Genomic DNA, 19,565 nt, shown 5'->3' on the forward strand with positions numbered 1-19,565 from the left:
AGGGCAAGTAATCCTGAAGACTATTTCTGGAAGAAAAATCTTTAACTTTGTAAAAAGACCAGTTTTTCTTTTGTGTGTATTATTTTGTTTCTAGGATCCTTTAAGAAAAAGACCTAACCCTCTTGCTGTATCTGTACCCTACTTGAGTCCTTTGGTACTGCGTAAGGAGCTTGAATCACTGTTGGAAAATGAGGGAGAGCAAGTAATTCATACACCCAAATTCATCAATCAGCACCCTATAATTTTCTGGAACCTAGTTTGGTATTTCCGACGGTTGGATCTACCTAGCAACTTACCTGGACTCATTCTAACATCTGAACACTGTAATGATGGAGTGCAGGTAAGTGCCTTCATCATATTAGAACTGCAGATACTAGAGTAAGCTAAACTTGAGAGCTTGGTTCAAAAAAAGTAGCTAAATAAAAGTAGCTTGGATCAACGTTCCTGGTTTTTAGAATACAAGTAGATAGGTTTGTTTTCCTCAAGGAATCTTGAAGGAAGATGAGTGAAAAGAGCATTCAAATTCTAGTCAATCTGTTCACTTTTAAAAGGCCAGAGAGTAAGATTCATTAAACAGAAGGCTAATATACAGAAAGAAACAAGATGTGTCTGTGGAGAACTCACAACTTGCAATACATTTTAATCCACAAAGTGTGGGTTACATACATTAGTATATAGACCTTTTAAGTTATTGGTCCATATTTTTTGTTCTTTTCACAAATAGTTTTTGCTATTCAAACTCCACTGAGTTTCATTACTATACAAATAGAACAAAAGAACACAGAGTGAATGCTATCTTTTGAGTATTTTGCTTTTCCCATTTTAAGGAGCAAATGTTTTTCTGAAGCTGATACAATTTCTGTATGTAAGTATCAAATTCAATAGTATTTTTATATGATGCATGTGAAAAGGTAGTATTTTCCTATCTACTTGTATGCACTTTAATTTTAAAATTCTCTCCCTTGATTTTCCAAAAAGCCCCCACGTAGAACCAAAAACAATTTTCTGAGTAATGTGGTTGAAGACCAATGCTAACAAAATCTGAAGCATACTGTGAAAATACAATGCATTAGCAGGGAAAACCACAATATGGGACATAATATCTCATAATTACTACTTTAAATTGACACACTAGTGGTAAACTTTTCTTGCCCACTAATTCTTATTGTATTATTGATTCCAGAGGCACTTAATTTTATAAAATAATTAGGGAACAATTGTTTTGAGCACCATATATTTTTAATGGAAAGATATGTTTCATATCTGTATGCAAATACAGATTCTTTCTGCTTGTTGGGAAGACCAATACATAGACATACATACCAAATCTTAGTCAGATCAGGAAATTCTAAGGTATGGCATGATAAGTAGTACAAATCAAGTAACGTGTTTGGTGCAGAAAAAATATTTTCAGATACATACTCACAAATATTTTCTTCAGATATCTGTAGAAAACTGAATGGTCTTCATATATTAAGTGAAACTAGAAAAGGCAATTAAATGTTGCAGTACTTATGACTTCACTCTGGTTGAGTGAAGTTTCCTCTAGAAGACATCAACTGTTCCTGTTTGTTGGATTCAAGATAAATAAAGTAAACCTTTTTTTGTTTGCAAAACGAGTAAAAGAGCAGTTTTTTAAATAATAAGACTGTACTGATGTTTGTAAAACTTCTTCCCTTTCTCATTTTTTTTAGCTTCCTTTGACATCTCTTGCTCAAGACAGCAAGCTAGTCTACATCCATCTTCTGTGGGACAATATCAACCTCCACCAAGAGCCAGGGGAGCCCCTGTACATATCTTGGAGGAATCTCAGTAAGTAAAACCAATGTTACAGAAAGCAGAGGGAGCAGAGGCTATGGAAAGAAGCAGTTGTTCTGTAGCGTCTGAAGTGTACACAGCCCATCAAGTTGGAAAGCTTTTTTAGTGTGTGAAGCATCTGCAATCCCTTAGGTACTTAACACAGTCTTGGTGTCAAATTATTTGTGAAAATACCTTACTGATCTGTGTGAAAAGGTATGTTATCTGTTCTTTATATGTCATACACTTATAAACAGGGTGGGAGGATTTGCTCTAGATGTTGTGGTAAATAAGCTTCACCTGATCTGAATGTTTCACTGCATTATCTGGTTATATCTATGCAGGGATGAAAAAGAAGACTGTATTACAAAGAAGTATTTTGTGTTTCTGTAGATGAATGAAAGGTCACAAGTCCCATTAATATGTACATTAGGCAGCCTACTTGACTGTCAAAAAGTAATATCCAAGAAAAACCTTTGTCTACCATAACTTGATTTGGAAGGAATAAAAACCAGGCAGACGGGTTATGAGAACTTTGGGATTTTATTACTTCTGATCAGCAGAAAACCTGTCATTGACCTGAACTTCTCAGTCTGTGTTTTAACTTTTAAAAAATATGCTAAAAACTGTGTAGTATGCATGCTAATTCTGGTTCTAAGGAAGAAAAAAGGGTTTGTGAAAAAGTGTCCTAAAAATAAACAGACTGATCAGAAAATTACAGTCAAGAGCACAGAATAAGATGTGGTGTTTCCCTCAGCTTCTACAAAAGCATATTGATTTGAGCATAATATATGAAAAGCATTCAGACATGAATGAGGATGCATAAATATATGTATTTATGTAAATAAAGGAGCAAAAGGCCTGTTTTAAATGTGAAACAAAAGTAGTAGTATTGTAGATAAACTCTACAGCAGTGTCAGAAAGTATTTGGAAAACAGAAAATTACATTTGAAACCATCAGATGTCAATTTTATGAAAACCTTAAACTGGTGTGATTGTTATTATTAGCCTTGCTCTACATTTCATTTACACACAATGTACTTGCTGCCTAATCTATAGCCTTATATTTTTGCCTGTAAATGGACTTACTATTCCCTCATGAGTTACTGTTTTCCAACAAATAATAGTTTAGTGTATTCTGGAAGTCGCAATGGAAGCAACAAATCGTGATGGTAAATGTCTTGATCATTTTCTGTCTTGTTTGACACAACTGTGTATTATCTATTTAAATATGTAGCCCAAAGTTATCAATGAATTGTACGTGGCTTTTAAGAAGGGCTTTGATAAGAAAAGTTTCTTTGATAAGAAACACGACAGTGTTCTGTTTTGTTTTATTTCTTTTCCTTTGTGTAAAAAGAACCTTCTTGGAGTCAACTTAAGTACAGCAATAAATCTGAGCTAACAAACCATACAGGCAACATCTGATGCTGATACTTTTCAGTCTGTTGTATTTCTCTGTCATGTGGGAGTTCTTGCACATGGATACTTGTTGCATCCTGTCACTTTAATGGTGGAGTAAAGACTATAAGGAGACAAAGCCTTTCCGTTGTCACAAGTTTGTGTAGATTGAGTAGAGGTTCTGTATATGTATATCTCACTTTCTGAAATATCTTCTGCTTATTAAAGTGAAAGAAAAATCTTTACAGTTTTAATAATCTATACTGTTGCATTTCCCAGATTCTTCTGAAAAGACACCCACCACAGTGGCAGAAGATCAGCAGGCAACAAAGGCTTTGTTGGAGAACATCAAACTAAGTATTCAACACAATAATGTTGTTAAACCAATCAACCTCCTTCTACAGAAAGTTAAGCCAGATGTGAAACGACAGAGGTAAACGGGTAATCTCTTCTTACTTTCTCCCCACTCAAAGTTAAACAAGATCAGACTGTATACACTTCATAATGATAGTTCCATAAGGGCCTCTCAGGAATATTCGGTTTCATTTGTGTCCACCAAACACTTAATTTGTTTATGCCTATGTTTACAAACAGATGCATTCTGTAGCCAGATGCATTAATTCATGCAAATCAAATGGATAAATGTAATTCTTTAATCAAAACAGACATTTTACAGATGAATAAGAAAAACACTATGCAGATTTTGGTGTTGTTCCAGGTGTAGCAAATTGATAAATACAAGTGTGCAGTGTCCTGTTGCAGTATCTGGAATAGCCTCCAAACTACCTAGTTATACCTGTCGAAATTCTGCCAACCTCAAGTACTGGCTAAGAAAAGTGGATACAGCATGATCCACAAACAAAGTGAGACATGTAAATAACACTTGTACGGTACATTTTGCCATCTGCACTACAGTTCAAAGAGGGCTTCATATAAAAGCACAGCCTCTGAAGTAAATTACAGCAGAGACAAGATGTGTTTGAAGTCTATCATGCTAAGTCATCTTTGCTTTTGTGATTTCTAGTTACTAAAAAGAAACAAAAGCTAATCTGCCTAGAGAAGAATCTTTATGAGTTCCACAAGGGAAAAAGAATAAGTATCTAATTCTTTAGTGATATCAAGTTCTGAGATAGATCATGACATTCTGAAACAAAAAACAAAGTATGGGTGATCTGAAATAAGCCTGCTCCCTGTACTTCACCCTCAGGAAAGAATGAGTTAATAAATAAGTGGTCCTTAATTTTATATTTCTTGTTTTTATGGAGTTTTTATGGCATGTTTGGCAGAGGGATTTTTCATAGAAAATGTAACTGCTGGGATTTGGTGATAATATGACTTCATGCATTAAGGAAGAATATTCAGGCATGAGAAAACTTTAAGCTAGTAATCATGTAGATTGGTCACTTTCCTCACAATCAAGATTAACAGAACAGTTGCAGAAACTACATAATGCAAGATTAGCATCTTCAGCATTGACTTTCTAAGCTTAGGATAGTTGGTGCTTTCATTAACTTGCCCTTCAAAATGTTTCCTAGGAGTTTTTACAGAGAAATTCTTTTCCTGTCATTGGTGTCTCTTGGAAGAGAGAACATTGACATTGGTAAGTAAAAAATCCTGTGAAATGGATAGTGCCTGTGTATGAAATATATGAATACTTTATATGAAAACTAGTGTATAAAATCAACTTTTCATCCATGAGTTTCTAAGTAACTTTTCACTAAAACACACCAATTGAAAAGTACTGTGCTGTCACTCTTCAAGCAGATGTTGCTTTTGTGAAAGTGTAATTCAAATGGGGCCGTTAGTTTTGACTTTGTCTGAAACCAGTAATCAGTTATTTTAAACAAAGTTTATTAGCTTGAAGCTTTAATTCCTTATCTCTGAAAACTTGTTCTCAGTCTTGTCCGTCTTTCTCCAATCCACATATTAGACCTTTGTCATCTAGCCACCTGATTGCCCACCCCTTCCTGATCTCCTCTGCCCTGACTTCTGTTTGGTACTATGCAAACAAAGGGACTCCCTTATGGGATGTGACAGGGGAAATACCCTGGGAACAGGCAAACTGAACTGTGATAGAAGTAACGGGCATCCACTGTGATGCATTGTGATGCTCCAGCGCAAAAATTATTTTCAGGTTCTCTGAGAGGATGCATTTTAAAAAAACAGCGGCTAGTTAAGTTAGTTGTTTTGTTATATAAAAACCACCAAAAGTATTTTATAGAAACAGTAGTGTGCACTAACTTCAGCTATGCTTTTTCTATTTCAGAGGTCTTTGATAGTGAATACAGGCTTGCACATAAAAATCTACCAAAGGATGTTCTTGAAAAGATGCAAAAGATAGATGCTCCACCAAGCAGCAGGGTTGAGTGCTGTCGGAAGTGCTTTGGAGCACCTTTAATATAAAAATGAGAAAGACACACGCTAAACTTCAATGAGACAAAAGCAGAGGTGAACAAACCAGGAGCATCGTGAGATATACACTTTGAATCCCAAAAGGTGATAATTAAGCAATTTGTCAAAGCAATTTCATTGAGCTACAACATATATTCTTGTCTTTCGTCTCATGAGACACAGTGTAAAGCACGTTAAAATGTTTTAAAACTATATAATAGGGTGAGTTGGTTTCAGTGATCGATCTGCTTTTTTTCCTTGTATATACTTCTCCTTTTCCATCCTCAAATCTTTCCCCTACAATATCAAGTTGTTCAAAAAGGCTGATCAACAGCAGCCTGTAGTTGGTGACTTTCTTAAGAGCCACCAATATTGGTGTATTTTAATGAACTCACTTTCCTGCCGCAGAAGACATAAGATCCTTCACTACTTCTTTAAAATGACCTTTACCTAAAGAGGAATCTTTTACTGGTGTGCAGTATGTATGCAAGAATGTAAATATTTGAGTCCTTGGATTGGAAGTTGCAACAATGCAGTTGCTTTTGTCAGATCACAGTACCTAAAATTGCTACCCTTCACCTTGTCCCAATCAGTATTCTAAATTATCTTTGGCTGACATTTCATAGTGTATGTCTATAGTTGTAAAAACCAGAAACTTAGACTCAGTTTTCCTGTATTCATTGACAAATTAAAGATCTTACGAACGTTGCCGCTTTCTCCAGAAGAATGATAGGCTTCTACAGTAAGCAGCTCAGAAATGGGTGGCTTTCTAAGAATGAGATAAGAAGATTAAATGGCATTAGGATACATAAAACATTCGTCAAACAGATACTGTCTGAAAAAACCATGCTTTATACTGTATGCATGTGTGCTTAAAAAGTGTCTTTTCCTTGAATTCTTTATCACCTTTTCCCATGGTTTCATGCTAGCCTGTGGGTTAATTATTTTGCACTGATAGTTCAAATTCAATATTTCAATTAAAATGTATTTATAAATGTGGTCTTCAAGGTGTATATTAGCACAAATGAAGTGCTTGAGTGTATGATCTGAAAAGATTAATCCATCTTTTGGATTGCTTCTAGTAGATAAGACACTTCCTCACCTTACATATCTCATTGACTACAGTAGTCATAGTCTTTGCAAGAAGAGCCTGGATACTGGTCAACAGGTTAAATGTTTCTGGTACTTGAGGAATATGATAAGATTGATTCCAGGTTTTTTGCTGAAATTTAGTGGTGTGGCTTTTCTGATGGAATTATTCTTAGAGAAAAAAAAAAGTTAAAATTTGTAGCATGTTAAAGGAGCATAGCTAAAACTATAATCACATTTGAGTATGAATGTATTTACTTCGTACTACTCTCTTTCTTAAGAATTTTCACTCTTGAAAATGATGAGGGATGAAGATCTGTCTGGAACAGCTTCTACATGAAACAACAAAACCAACTTTTGTTTTTTCATGAGGCTAAAGCAAAGGATTTGCACTATTAGTGAGAAAATACATTTGCATCATAGACTGATTCCTTGTATTTTGTCTAAAAGTGCTGATCCTAAGTTAATATGGGGATATTGCCTGGACAGATTCTCTCCTGATGAAAATATTGTGCTTGCTCAACAATTAAAAGCAAGAAAGCACACACTGGCTTTTTTTTTCATTCTTTATTCTTTGAGTTTATGCACGGTTGGCTGCAGATATCTGACCTACATCACAATGGAAGAGTAGAGCTTGATTCTTCACATTTTCCTCTCTTCTCCTATTACATAATTGACATACGCCGTTCCATCCTTTTAAAGTAAAAGTCTTGCTGAAGCATTTGTCCAAACAACTTAATACTTCTACAAATCAAAATGGCAAAATTTTCTGTATAAAGCTATACTGATCTTAACACTCAAAAATTATCTTTGTATAGCTGTATGTTTAAATGGACAAACATATGATTATGTAATGCAACTTGCAAGGAATCAAGTTTTCGTTACCTGTAAATTCTCCCAGCTCATTAAATTGCAAAGAAAATCCATCCAGCGAGTGCTGTTTTAGAGAACTGATGACATCCAAATTGTTTTAAACCATTGTAAATGATATTATCATGAACTAAATTCTGTAAGCAGATCACCTTCTTTTCAAAACAACCTTCCCATCTGTTGCTTAAAATACAGATTAATCAGGCAGTAGTGTTGTAGAAACAGCAAAGCAGATTGTGTCACAGCATCTAGTGCTAAATGTTAGACTTTCCCCAGGTATATACACTAAACAAGAAAAACCCTAAAGCCCGAGGGGAAGACAGCTACAGGATTGAACTTGCTTTGATTTGCTCCTGTATATTGGCATTTCTGTACACTACAAATTAACTTCTATTCCTGTTGTATGTACCTGGACTTCAGAGTGGTAGAAGTTCTTCATGCAACTACTTGAAATCTTGAATCTGCCTATTGAAATTAATTCTTTAATATAGAATGACAAAAGTAAGCGCTCACTCTTTCTAATTTTGGGCTTTTTTTAATGCCTAGTTTTTAATGGCTAACTAATCAGCTGGTTCTTGAATGAAATCTGTAGTTAAATGCAAAGAGAGATTTCTGAAAGTGATTTGTTTATTAAGGTTTCATCTAAGAGGATGCTTTTTTTGGGGAAAAAAAGAGTTCACAAAAATTGGAAAGGAATTAAGAACTGAGTGTTTTTTTCCTGGTTGCTTTCTCTCCTTTCAAACGCATGATGGCACTTCCTGTTCTTCCTTTGACTTTTAGGTCTCCTCCTACAAACAGGTAGAGACTGCAGTTTTTTCCTACACAAACTTTCTGAGATGTAGGCTTCCCTAATTTGAATGCTGAAAGAACTAGTGAGCATGCCTAAGAGAAGGGCACGGCATAAAACAGTTCAGCATGGCTCAATACTCCTATGGTTGAATATCTGGCCAAAAATAAACAGGGAAAAGTCTTCAAAAATTTTTTGTGAGTGCATCGCAAACACTTTTGTCTTTCTGAAAATTGGGCACTAAAGGGGTAATGAGTTCTTCTCTGCAAGTTAGTAGTAACAGCATGAACTTTTTAGGCTGCATGGAAATTACTTAGTTACCTACAAATGCTTCTAATTTGTTTGACACCGCACTCCTAGTAATCCTAGTAATCCAGATTTACCTGAATCCATAATGCATGAATGAGCTAGACAAAGAGTTCTGAAGGAGGAGTGTGGATAAGCTTGATCTTTGTTCTGTTTTCCTTTCAGTGTAAGCAGAAAAAGTATTATTTTGCTCACTTGCAGAACTCTTCCCTACAAATACTTCTTTTAGTTGCTCAACAGCCACTGTTCAGGAGATGGCTTTTCTGTGTGTATTTTGGAATTGTCATGTATAAACGTGAAGAAAATGGCTGCAGATCAGTATTAACTTCAAAACCTGCAGTGTGTGCACAAGGTGAGGGTATAAACCAAACTGATTACATACATGGATGCAAACTGTTAATGAACCTCTGGTAAGCCCAAGAACTTTGAAAGTTTGTGTTGGAATAATAGTTATCACACAGAAGCTTCCTTGAATTGTTGCCCTAAGGATGTTGAACTGCAGTCAGTTATGCTGAGGAGATACTATCTTGCACCTTTCACCAGCTATAAAACAGTTACATACTGCTTGTGTGCTTACATCAAAATAGCTATTTTTTTGTAGAATTAAAACAACAAATGGGGTCTTAAAGGTTTAAAATCAGGATTCTTAAGTGACAAAGTTTTTCTTTATGAATTATAAATATATTCTGGCACACAACAACTTCCAAAACCCCATAGGTATAGGAGACTGTTGTGGCTGCAGTATTGGCACAGTAATAGGTACCAGCTTTTACATGTTACTAGATGCATCTGTATGTTACATATAGTCATATCCTGTCTTCACATTTTATATAACTCAAGTTTAGACAATACAATTTTAATGGAAAATATTTTATTTAGTATATATGTTTCAAACTAAATTCATTTTTTTGCAAGTAACTTAGTCTTGTTCCTAGTGAAATTTCACAGTGGTTAAGCTCAAGCTACATTGCACTTGTGAATGAGTAATTTTATTCCATTTTAACTGTGAATTAATGGCTTTTGTATTGCTGCAGCTAGAAGAATATACCTTTCATTGAGTTTACTGCTTTCCTTGAATAACTGCAACATAGGGGATATTTTCAAAATGTATATTAAATTAGATCATAGAAAATTATATTTTTAAAACAAATTGTTAAAATGTAAGTAACTGAAGAATTCACTCAGTAGTTTTCTCTTTTTAAAACTCTTAATTCAACAATTGTTTCAATGCAGATAACTTTATTTCACTAAATAAAGGTCGTCTTATTCATATAATTGTACGTTTTCAACAAAGGTTTTTTTCTTTCAACTAATAAAAGCCTTAAGGTGCCTTCTGTATATCAGCTTTTCATTATGGACCTTTTTAAAAAAACAAAACACACACCCTTGTGACTTTTAAGTCTTGAAACTAAATGGTTGAATTGGACTCTAGTTCTGTGTTCTACTGTGCTGTATATTGTGATGCATACGAGGAGAGAAACAGATGGGATTTTTATTTGTTCTTTCAGTCTGCATCAATCAATGGTGCAAATAAAAGGGATTGTTTGCTGTTTTTAGAAGCACATTAAACTCCTTTTCGGAGCTTAAAATAAACTATTGTAATGAGGATGAAAGGATGTAGTGTGAATAAATTATGAATTTATTAAGTGAGCTGGGAAGTTTTCTTTAATGCAATAAAATTTGCACTGTTTAGAGACTGTTTTGAACTGTTGAAAAATGGCATCCATTTACTGTGCTTTGATTAACAAGTGTTTCTCTGTAATGTTTTTGTACATTTGACAAATGTTTCTTGAGTTTAAAAGGGCACTCTGCATATTCTGAATTATGTATAGATATCCTAGACTAGGACACAATTTTTAATGTATTTCCCAAAATAAAACATGTATGCATCCTGTGTAAAAATTTCAAATGTTCAGCTTTTTTGCCATTGGAACTTACCTGCTTGACAGAATTTAATCTTAAATGCAGATTCGGCCTATAGTTGGGCAAAAGCAGAGACTTTGATTGCCTTTTTCTGGAATTGTTCCATAGTACCTCAGTGACTTCTGAATGGTGGGAAGCAGCGGGAGCCGTTGAGGCAGGGGGAGAGGAAGAGAAAAGATGGGATTCAGTTGTGGAGATTGGTTCATGAGAGGATGGCTCCATGGCAGCTTAAGCACGCCATGGGTTGGTGGCTGTAGTTAGCAGAATACTTCCTAGGAGTTCTGGTTTCTCAGTGGCTCTGTAATGGGGGCACAGAGTGATGCTTTCAGTGATGCATCCTAGCTTGCAAGAGACACTGGTGGACCTCCTGCCTCATAACATACTTGCAGGTTTACATGCAGTTTCCAGACTTTTTTTTTTTCCCCCCCAAAGGGGTGGGGAGAGGGGAGTGGAGTGAGGATGGAGTGAAATTTAAGCAGTAGAAACTACCAGTTACTGTCAAGTGCTTCAGGCCTTCACAACAGAGTGTCTTTCAAAATCCCTTACGTTCTGCAGTCAGTTCATCAATCTGTTAGCAAAAATAAGAATACCAGACCCTAAAGACCTTTCTCTCTGAAGAAACAAACGCATAGCACAAACTGGTAGCTCGTGGAGAAGATTCATAATAAACTCATCTTTTCAGGCCTGTTTTTAGGTAGGGCTCTCAGGAACAGTCTTTTGGACTTTCCTTTTATAATCTTGTCAGCATCACAATGACTGAGCTTGTTTTTCTCTGACTGCTTTTGTCACTGCTGTCTTTTTAATAATGCTGCCTGCTAAAAATTTTACAACTGCCTTCCTAATATGGTACCCTTAATGTGGCCTGTTGAGAGATGAGGCTGAAGCAGGGAGGGCATAACAGACAGGAACAAAAACTTGCATTTGAGGAATCCCCAAAGAAGCACGAACACAGGATTTGGGTTTGAAGCTGTAGGGAAGAGGGAACTGCTGTCTCCTGTGCCAAAATCAGGTGGGAAGCTTGAGGCAGTGTGATGGTAGAAGGTGATCGATAGCAGAAGGACCTGGCTTAAGGAAGCTCTGATCCTTCATGTGTTCAGAGCTACCATCAGAACACTCATTAGTGGTAGTTCCCCCCAGCTCTGTAGAGACAAACTTCGACTGTCTACAGAGAGGAGTAAAGGAAGAGTCACTAACTTGCCAAGCTGGAGAAAATCTGATGGGGTCCAAAACGGAACACAAAGTGTTAAAGAGTTTTCAAACATGGGTTTCTCTAGGTTTGTTTTATTAACAACTCAGAGTTGGGCCACCACCACAGTGAATGGCAACCTTCCAAATTTCCCAATCTTATATACCTTTTTACCACCCATTGTCCCAGTCCAAAGACTTTGTGATTTTCCAGTTGATCTCGGTTCCCATGTCGCTATCATTCGTCAATTTATCTCATCAATTCTCGTGTCACGGTTCTTCTGAAGTTAGCGGTCGTAGGCAGAAGGTCTTGCGTCACCACGATCACTTGTCTTCTTATGCACCAAAGATTACCTTTGAATTCTGAAAATTACTCAGGCTATTCTATTAATTTATCTTGTTCTAAAGATAATCACTTACTCCCATGTCTTAGGTCCTAAGATGTATGATCCTTCTTCTATTGATTCAGCTTGACTGGGTTTCAAGCCAGCCATGGAAGGGGAGACACATAGGACAAATAAGCAGCTTATGCATATTGTTTTATAAGCACCTGCATTCTATTAATCGTATCTAAACCAATTTCTAATCATTAGTTATATGTCTAATATGAATAGTCTTAAAAACAATAAGGCTTAAGGCCTAGTTCCTTTTACACAAAGACCCTGCCTCTGGGTAGGAATAACCTCATGCACCAGCGCAGGCTGGGGGCAGACCAGCTGGAGAGCAGCTGGGCAGGAAAAGACGGAGGGTTCCTGGTGGACCCCAAGCTGACTGTGAGCCAGCAGAGTGCCCTCACAGCAAAGCAAGCCAAGAGCGTCCCAGGATGAATTAGGCAGACCATTGCCAGCAAGTGGAGGGAGGTGATCTTTCCTCACTACTCAGCAGTGGTGAGACATGTCTGGGTGCTGTGGCCAAGTCTGGGCTGCCTAGTACCAGGAGAGACTTGGACTTCCTGGAATGACTCCAGTGAAGGCCAACGAAGGTGATGAAGAACTTGGAGCATGTCACACAAGGGGAGGTTGACAGAGCTGGCACTGTTCAACCTGGAGAAAGCTTGGAGGGCAGGGAGGAGGGAGAATTTCATCCATGTGTCTAAATACCTGACGGGGTAGGTGGGGAATAGAGAAGACAGAGCCAGACTCTTCTCAGTGGCGTCCTGTGCCAGAAGAGGCCATGGGGACAAACTTGAGCTACAGGAAAATCAGCTTAGATGTTTTAACTCTGAGGGTGGTGAAACACCAAACAGGTTCCCTGGAAGGTTGTGGAGTCTCTATCCTTTAAGAAATGCTCAGACCCGACTGAACACCACCCTGCTTCAGCAGCGGTTTGCACTACAGGCTTCCAGAGTTGCCTACCAGTCTCAGTGGCTCTGTGGGGATGGGTGGCAGCCAGAAACTGCTGGGAGGAGCAGATGCTAGCTTTGCCTGGTTACTAGAGTAGTTTAGAGGGACGTTCCACCATTTTTGTTCAGGTTTCCTCAAGGTGTTTTCCTCTGGCATTTTTCCCCATTTTTTCTTCTGTAGTGTCATACTGTCTGAATTCAAACCTTGCCAGTTAAAAGTGATTAAGTATGTCAATGTAACATGTGTTCCGTTTCCTTGGGTTGTGGAGTGATGAAACAGCAACCTATCAGGTTGTGGCCAAAGTAGTCCCTGTTACTTGCCCTGAAGCTTAAGGTGTCTCCAAGTTTGCAGCTGAGCTTCACACTGGCTGAAAAACATTGCCGTTGAAGAGCAGAAATCCGGCTGAAACTGCTGTTAAATTCAAAGAAAAGCTGCTGCTCCCAGATAGCACCTCCTGTTTGTCATTATGTTTTGTATCACAGGTTTTGAACTGCTAAGGCACTAAGAGACTTCTGCAGCTGCTGGCCTTGCAACGTTTTATTACAGATCCTACTGTAGTAAAGTTGGAAAGAGCACAGGGGGCACAGGGCCAGCACTACATCATTAACCTCTTTCACATCTGGGAATAGATTCATCCATAACCTAGAGCCATGGTGAAAGCAGGCAACTGGGAAAATCCAGTACGGATTTACCAAAGGCATATCATGCCAAACTTCCATCACCTGCTACAAGCAAGTAACATCTGTCAGCAGAGGGCAAGCAAGTATTGTTTAGCTAGGCTTCGGCAAAGCATTTGACACCATTTCCCACAGCCTTCTCCTGGACACATTGTCAACGTGCAGACTGGATGGGCGGTCTGCAAAATGGGTAGGAAATGGTCTCACAGCCTGCACTCAAGAGGGTGGCGATCAATGGTTTTTACTCAGGCTGGCAGCCTGTCACAAGTAGGGTCCCCCAGGGACTGAAAACACCCTCATGAAGTTTGCTGATGACACTAAACGGGGTGGTGAGGTGGACACACCAGAGACCTGGGCAGGCTGGGTAATACAACTGGGTGTTAGTTGCACTGCTTCAGACTTATTAGCAGCCTATACAGTAGGACATCCTTGTTAAGGTCTCTTCTGGGACACATGGATCTTGATGCTTGGTGACCCTGACCACAGTAAATGCCTCTTACAAGGATCCAAAAGAGAAGGATAGACTGTGTTAAAAAATTAGTCACGTGTTAATTTTCCTTCTGCAGATTACTGTAAAATTCTCAGCACAGTGAATGCACTTTTGCTTGACAGTGCCTGTTGATACGACTTCTTTACAGTAGATTTGTAACGTGCATGTGCAAGTTGGTTTTTAGTAAGCAGGTTAAGGATGTCATATGAAGCATATCTGACTGCCAGATGATAGATTTATCCGCATTTTCTCCATATCAATTTGGCAGCTGAGAGACTAACATTAAATTCTAACTGGATTTGTGAAAGGTACACTTTCTATTTTAGTGAAGCTCAGGCTTAACAGGGCCTACATGGCTATCTTCACTAGTAAGAGAAAAGAACCTCTTGGCTGAAGTGAAACTGTAGGTCTGGAACATGGCCTCCATTAAAAAAAAAAAGAAAGAAAGAAATACAGTGGTATATCTAGTTCACCTTATGTATGTTCTGCAACTCTCATTTTCTGGAGTCGATTCCACATTCAGGGTATTAAAAAAAACCTGCTTCTAGACAGTCATGGGGCCCTGACTTAAAGAGCCTTTCCATGCACACAGGAAGGAAAAAAAAGAAAAGCTTCCTAACTTCTAAGGCTGCAGTAAAGCTTAATGTATTGCAGTTTTTATACTAGAAACAGAAGCACCTATCTCAACAAAAACCGAGGTGGATCCCAATTACTATTTTAAGAACAACTAAGACAATCTATTTAGCCACAGACCATTCCAACATCAAACACTTAACACGTGTTCTTAAGTCAGAGCAGAATTCTCATCACCCTTACCTGGTACTAGGTCTGCACAAAGTACAGTCTGAATACATAAAGGCTACTGTAAAGTTTTTTACCCTTCAGTGAAATTTCTAAGTCAAACCTTTAAAGGCTGGCTTAATCATGCTCAGTATTCAGTACCAATTTCAAGAGCAGAATACTGAAATACTTACAGAATTATACAGTATCTCGAGCTGGATGGGATCCATAAGGATAAAGTCCAACTCCCTGCTCCTCACAGGACTACCTAACACTAAACCATATGACTTAGAGCCTCGTCCAGATGCTCCTTGAACTCTGACAGGCTTGCTGCCATGACCACTTCCCTGGAGAGCCTGTTCCCAGTGGCTGACTCAATTGAACTAAATTCTGCTCAGAATCAGCTGAAGGGTTTACATTTTACCAATGTTACACTTGGTATCAAAACCAAGTGCCAGGATTCCTCAACTGGAAACACTATCTTGTGCTTAAGATTAAAAAACCCACAAACAACAAACCAACCACTGAACAGCACCAAGTGAGTTCCACCCACAGCTCCTAAAGATTAGCTTAAGTTTAGTTCCTGTGGACACTGCTGCACCGTCACACAGGACTTTGCCATTACAGGTAAATCCTGTCTACAGAAAAAACAACATGCATAAAAGTAGAACTTATCACTAAAGACATGAATATATATTACAAGTTCTCAGAAGAGAACTGAATCAAGACCAAGGTTTGTAGTTCCAGTTTGGTCTGCGTGATGCAGTTAGTCTAGACTACTATTTCTTTTAAGAGGTGGCCAGTAACAATACACACTGGGAAGTCTCACACTGAAAGTTAACCACAAAAAGGGTTTATTTTTAGCTTCATGTGCATCTCTACTTCTGACTGGACTCAGACTTGGATGTAGAAGCCCTCAATGAAGAAAGCCTGCGTCTCTTGGCAATCTGCTCCTGGCGTTTTTCCTTGGCTTCCTGAAAAGCCAAACAGCATGAAGTGAGTAATGAGACGTTACACATAATCAAGCACTTCAAAACATCTACAAAGGAACAATCTAGGGAAAATGCAACTTGAGGGAATCTACCAGAAAGAATGGATTCCTTAAATGAATAAAGGAAAATACAGTTTCACTTCTTCACTGATCAGAAGAATTTTACAAGTACCCAAACCTGTTCAGACCCATGCCTTTAAACGATACGGACTACCACCCAAAATTACAGTAAAAATGCTAATGCAGAGTTCACAACATACTAGAGGTCTTCCTACTCTCAGTTTCCGTCTGGAAGTCATGAAACACTCAAATACTGTGCCAAATATTCCAACAGTATTGCTTTGGCAGTCACTGCTGCTTTAGGTGCAAGAGCAAACTCATCCAAACATGCAACTTCTTGCCAAGTTATCTTCCAATCCAGATCCTATTTCTCCACACAATCATTCAAATGTTTGGGCATCTGAGTTACAACTTGAATTTTGCAGTAGTAATTTTAGTTCAAATCAATCTTCACAGGCCATAACTGTTCACTGTTTTCTTCAAAATCAGTTCTCAGTTAAATTAACTGGTCTGGTTAATTTCTACTACTCTAGGACTGGCAAAAATGGATAGAAATGCTCACAAAAACATCTGACCAGCAATGTTTATACTCACATTCACATATTCCTATTCAAAATGAGCTAGGTACAGAGCACCTCTAAGCATACAGTCAAGTTTATCAAATCCCTTGATTCTGGGGTATGAGGTATTCCATACAGCTGAGTTATAAGGGCAAAACGCACCTTCATTCTCTTGGCCAAGAGCTTTGCATATTCTGCTGCTTCCTCCTTATTCTTTTGAGTGCGCTGCTTCTTCAGAGCAATACGTCTGCGCTTATGTTGCAGAACTCGAGGAGTCACTAGTCGCTGGATCTTAGGGGCCTTGGTTCGGGGTTTCTTGCCTAAAAAAGCATTACGAATCAGCAGAAGTGGCAGAGTATTTTCCAAAGAGGCCTCAGGCCTCATCTAGCAAACTTAAGAGTAAGTTCCATTTACTGTTATGGTAACATTTAGTGTATACATATTATAGCAACTTACAGAGAGTTCAACCTCTTGACAGATTTTGCACGAAAAATGATCAATTACTGTCAGATGCAGCATTAACAAGATATAGTCTTAATGCTCATGATTTATTATCAGCAATGAAGTGTAAGTAATGCATCTCTTTACTCCGTGCATTTTTATGAAAATTCATAGCTTCTCAGCAGGTCTGTCTTAAGTAATTCCCCTTAAACTTAAAATGTTTAAAGAATATGGAAACTCATCATGGAGCTTTCAGAACAAGCCATCAAGTTTTCAGTGTTAAAAAGCTCTCTACAATTCGACATAGGCTTGACATGCGTATCTAAAAAAAACCACCCAGATCTACATAGCCCATAATGAACAAACAAAACACACCACCACACGCATCTGTAAAATTTGACTACTCAATCCTGCCTGACTTCAGGAGTCACAAGCAACAGCCTGATGTCCACCAGGATCACATTCTTTAACAGACAGAATAGTTCCTATGATGCAGAAAATAGCAGTCTTTTTACCCAACAAACTTTCACAGTGCCCAAGCTTTATCATGTCCTTTCTGCTAAAAATCCTCACCCCTTCTGTTCCCTGATCAAACACAACAGAACCCCAAATTAAAACTTTACACTGCAAAAGACAGGTGGTAAGCAAAACAGTGCCCTTCCAAGAAAAGCTCATTTCAGAGACTGCTATAAGCAATGGGGAAAAAAAATCTTAATACATTCTCTACTGCTTTTTTCCTCCACCTCATAAAAATGTCTCAAAAACATTCCACCTCTTATTTAACCTTCTCTTACTAACAATTATTTTTGGATTATTCTTAGAACCACTATTAAGTATTACTCCACATTCTAGCAAACATTTAAGAACAAATTATGCCAAAGTAGATGGAAAGGGAAGAGAAGGGTAAAAGAAATGGGGCAACCAAGAAACTCAACTTCTTACCCATAAGTTACAGCTGACAAAGCTTAAATGCCATGATAGTCAGCTCCTGGATCTACTACTATAGTAAGCTTCATTCACTGCACTAGGCTGGACACCTCCTTGCTGATAACAAAATGAAACCAAAGAGTTCAAAAATTTGAGTTCTTACCCTCTTTGTTCAGAGGCTTCCTCACAACATACTGGCGAACATCATCCTCCTTAGACAGGTTGAACAGTTTGCGGATTCTGCTAGCCCTCTTGGGACCAAGACGACGAGGCACGGTTGTGTCTGTCAGCCCAGGAATATCCTTTTCACCTTGAAGAATGTTAAGTTTAAACATGCCAATTAATCCTGCACCTACTGAACACCTGCTTCGTTAGTGAATTTCTATTTTAAGTTTAAAATGCATAAAAATTCTGGGATAATACTAGGTAATACTTGGGGTTCACCTGCCAATAGCATCACACCCCCAGCTACACTTTGCTGATTTAATGTGATCGGATTGTTGGCAGCAATAAAAGTTTCAGTGACCAGTTTTAAAATTATGAGAACATTAAAGCTCAGTGGGAATTTCAAGACACATTCACACTCTGAAGTTCAGACTGCATATGCATTCCACAGAAAATCTCAGCCACCAGCAAGCAGGGTCCTTCCAGGTGCTTACTTCTACATATTTTTTTGCTTCATTCAGTCTTACCCTTTTTCACTATGACCAAGTTCAGAACACTCAAGTTGGCATCAACGATGCAACCACGAACAGATTTGCGTTTTCTCTCTCCAGTTCTTCTGGGGCGGTAGCAGGAGTGGCCCTTGCTGAGCAGAAGGCGGACACGTCCATGAGTCAGGACACCTTGCTTCATGGGGAAGCCTTGTTTGTCATTGCCACCACTGATGCGGACAACATAGCCCTACGAAAACACAGAAATACACTTCTTAGTTGCTCATGCATCTCTTACTTCAAGGTGAAGTGGTGGATATCACAACATACAGTTCAAAACAACAGGGCACCGTGCTCATGATTCAGGAAAAGTCACTGTTACTGCCGATGCAGACATTATTTAACCAACACCACTCCAATGGTTTAGGAATTTTACCTAGCAGATGTGAAAAATACCTCTGTGTAGCAGAATTCATGTTTATTCTACTGACCTTCAAATATATATTCAAAAATTAAATTCCTATCCATTCAAGGTTTTGTTTAAGCTACACTAGACCGAATTTTGTCCATTATTGTCTAGTTTTTCTTTCATCCTAAACCTACCCAAAGCCCGTTTTCATCACAAACTGGAAACCTGCGTACAACACAAGAGTGTCTGGAGTAGACACATGGGTAAAAGGGAAAAGTAAGGCTTTTATTGCTTTCCCAGTGGAGGTGGCAGCAGAAAGATCAACTTAACCCAAATTCAGCTGGACCGTCCATATTAACACTCAACTATTCCAAGCCCATCCAACAGGCCCAACATGCTTTTTCCCATGCACCAGCAGCAGTTTAAAATACAATGACAGCAATTTTGAACTCGTTCAGCAAAGAGATCAGCCGTTTTAGGGTACAGAT

The 19,565-nt window shown here is 38.2% G+C and overlaps 2 protein-coding genes across 5 annotated transcripts in view; one reads left to right on the forward strand and one right to left on the reverse strand.

The window, feature by feature from the left end:
* DENND4C (DENN domain containing 4C) overlaps window positions 1–10,547 on the forward strand; it is a 78,747-nt gene extending 68,200 nt beyond the window's left edge. For all 3 annotated transcript variants that reach the window (XM_069776027.1, XM_069776029.1, XM_069776028.1), the window contains 5 exons: window positions 95–340; window positions 1,695–1,812; window positions 3,475–3,628; window positions 4,731–4,795; window positions 5,462–10,547. In XM_069776027.1, the coding sequence (XP_069632128.1) occupies window positions 95–340; window positions 1,695–1,812; window positions 3,475–3,628; window positions 4,731–4,795; window positions 5,462–5,598 (720 nt within the window). In that variant the 3' untranslated portion in view covers window positions 5,599–10,547. The remainder of the gene's footprint in view (window positions 1–94; window positions 341–1,694; window positions 1,813–3,474; window positions 3,629–4,730; window positions 4,796–5,461) is intronic.
* The window catches only part of RPS6 (ribosomal protein S6), a 55,132-nt gene that overhangs the window by 34,175 nt on the left and 1,392 nt on the right, over window positions 1–19,565 (reverse strand). The window contains exons 3-6 of one of the 2 annotated variants that reach the window (XM_069776037.1): window positions 18,708–18,918; window positions 18,179–18,325; window positions 16,810–16,967; window positions 15,868–16,010 (exon numbers count right to left, since the gene is read on the reverse strand). In XM_069776037.1, the coding sequence (XP_069632138.1) occupies window positions 15,915–16,010; window positions 16,810–16,967; window positions 18,179–18,325; window positions 18,708–18,918 (612 nt within the window). In that variant the 3' untranslated portion in view covers window positions 15,868–15,914. Of the gene's footprint in view, window positions 1–15,867; window positions 16,011–16,783; window positions 16,968–18,178; window positions 18,326–18,707; window positions 18,919–19,565 lie in introns of those variants that run through there. The other variant, XM_069776038.1, reaches the window with a different exon arrangement.

Source organism: Haliaeetus albicilla, chromosome Z (assembly GCF_947461875.1).
Source record: "Haliaeetus albicilla chromosome Z, bHalAlb1.1, whole genome shotgun sequence".
NCBI lineage: Eukaryota > Metazoa > Chordata > Aves > Accipitriformes > Accipitridae > Haliaeetus > Haliaeetus albicilla.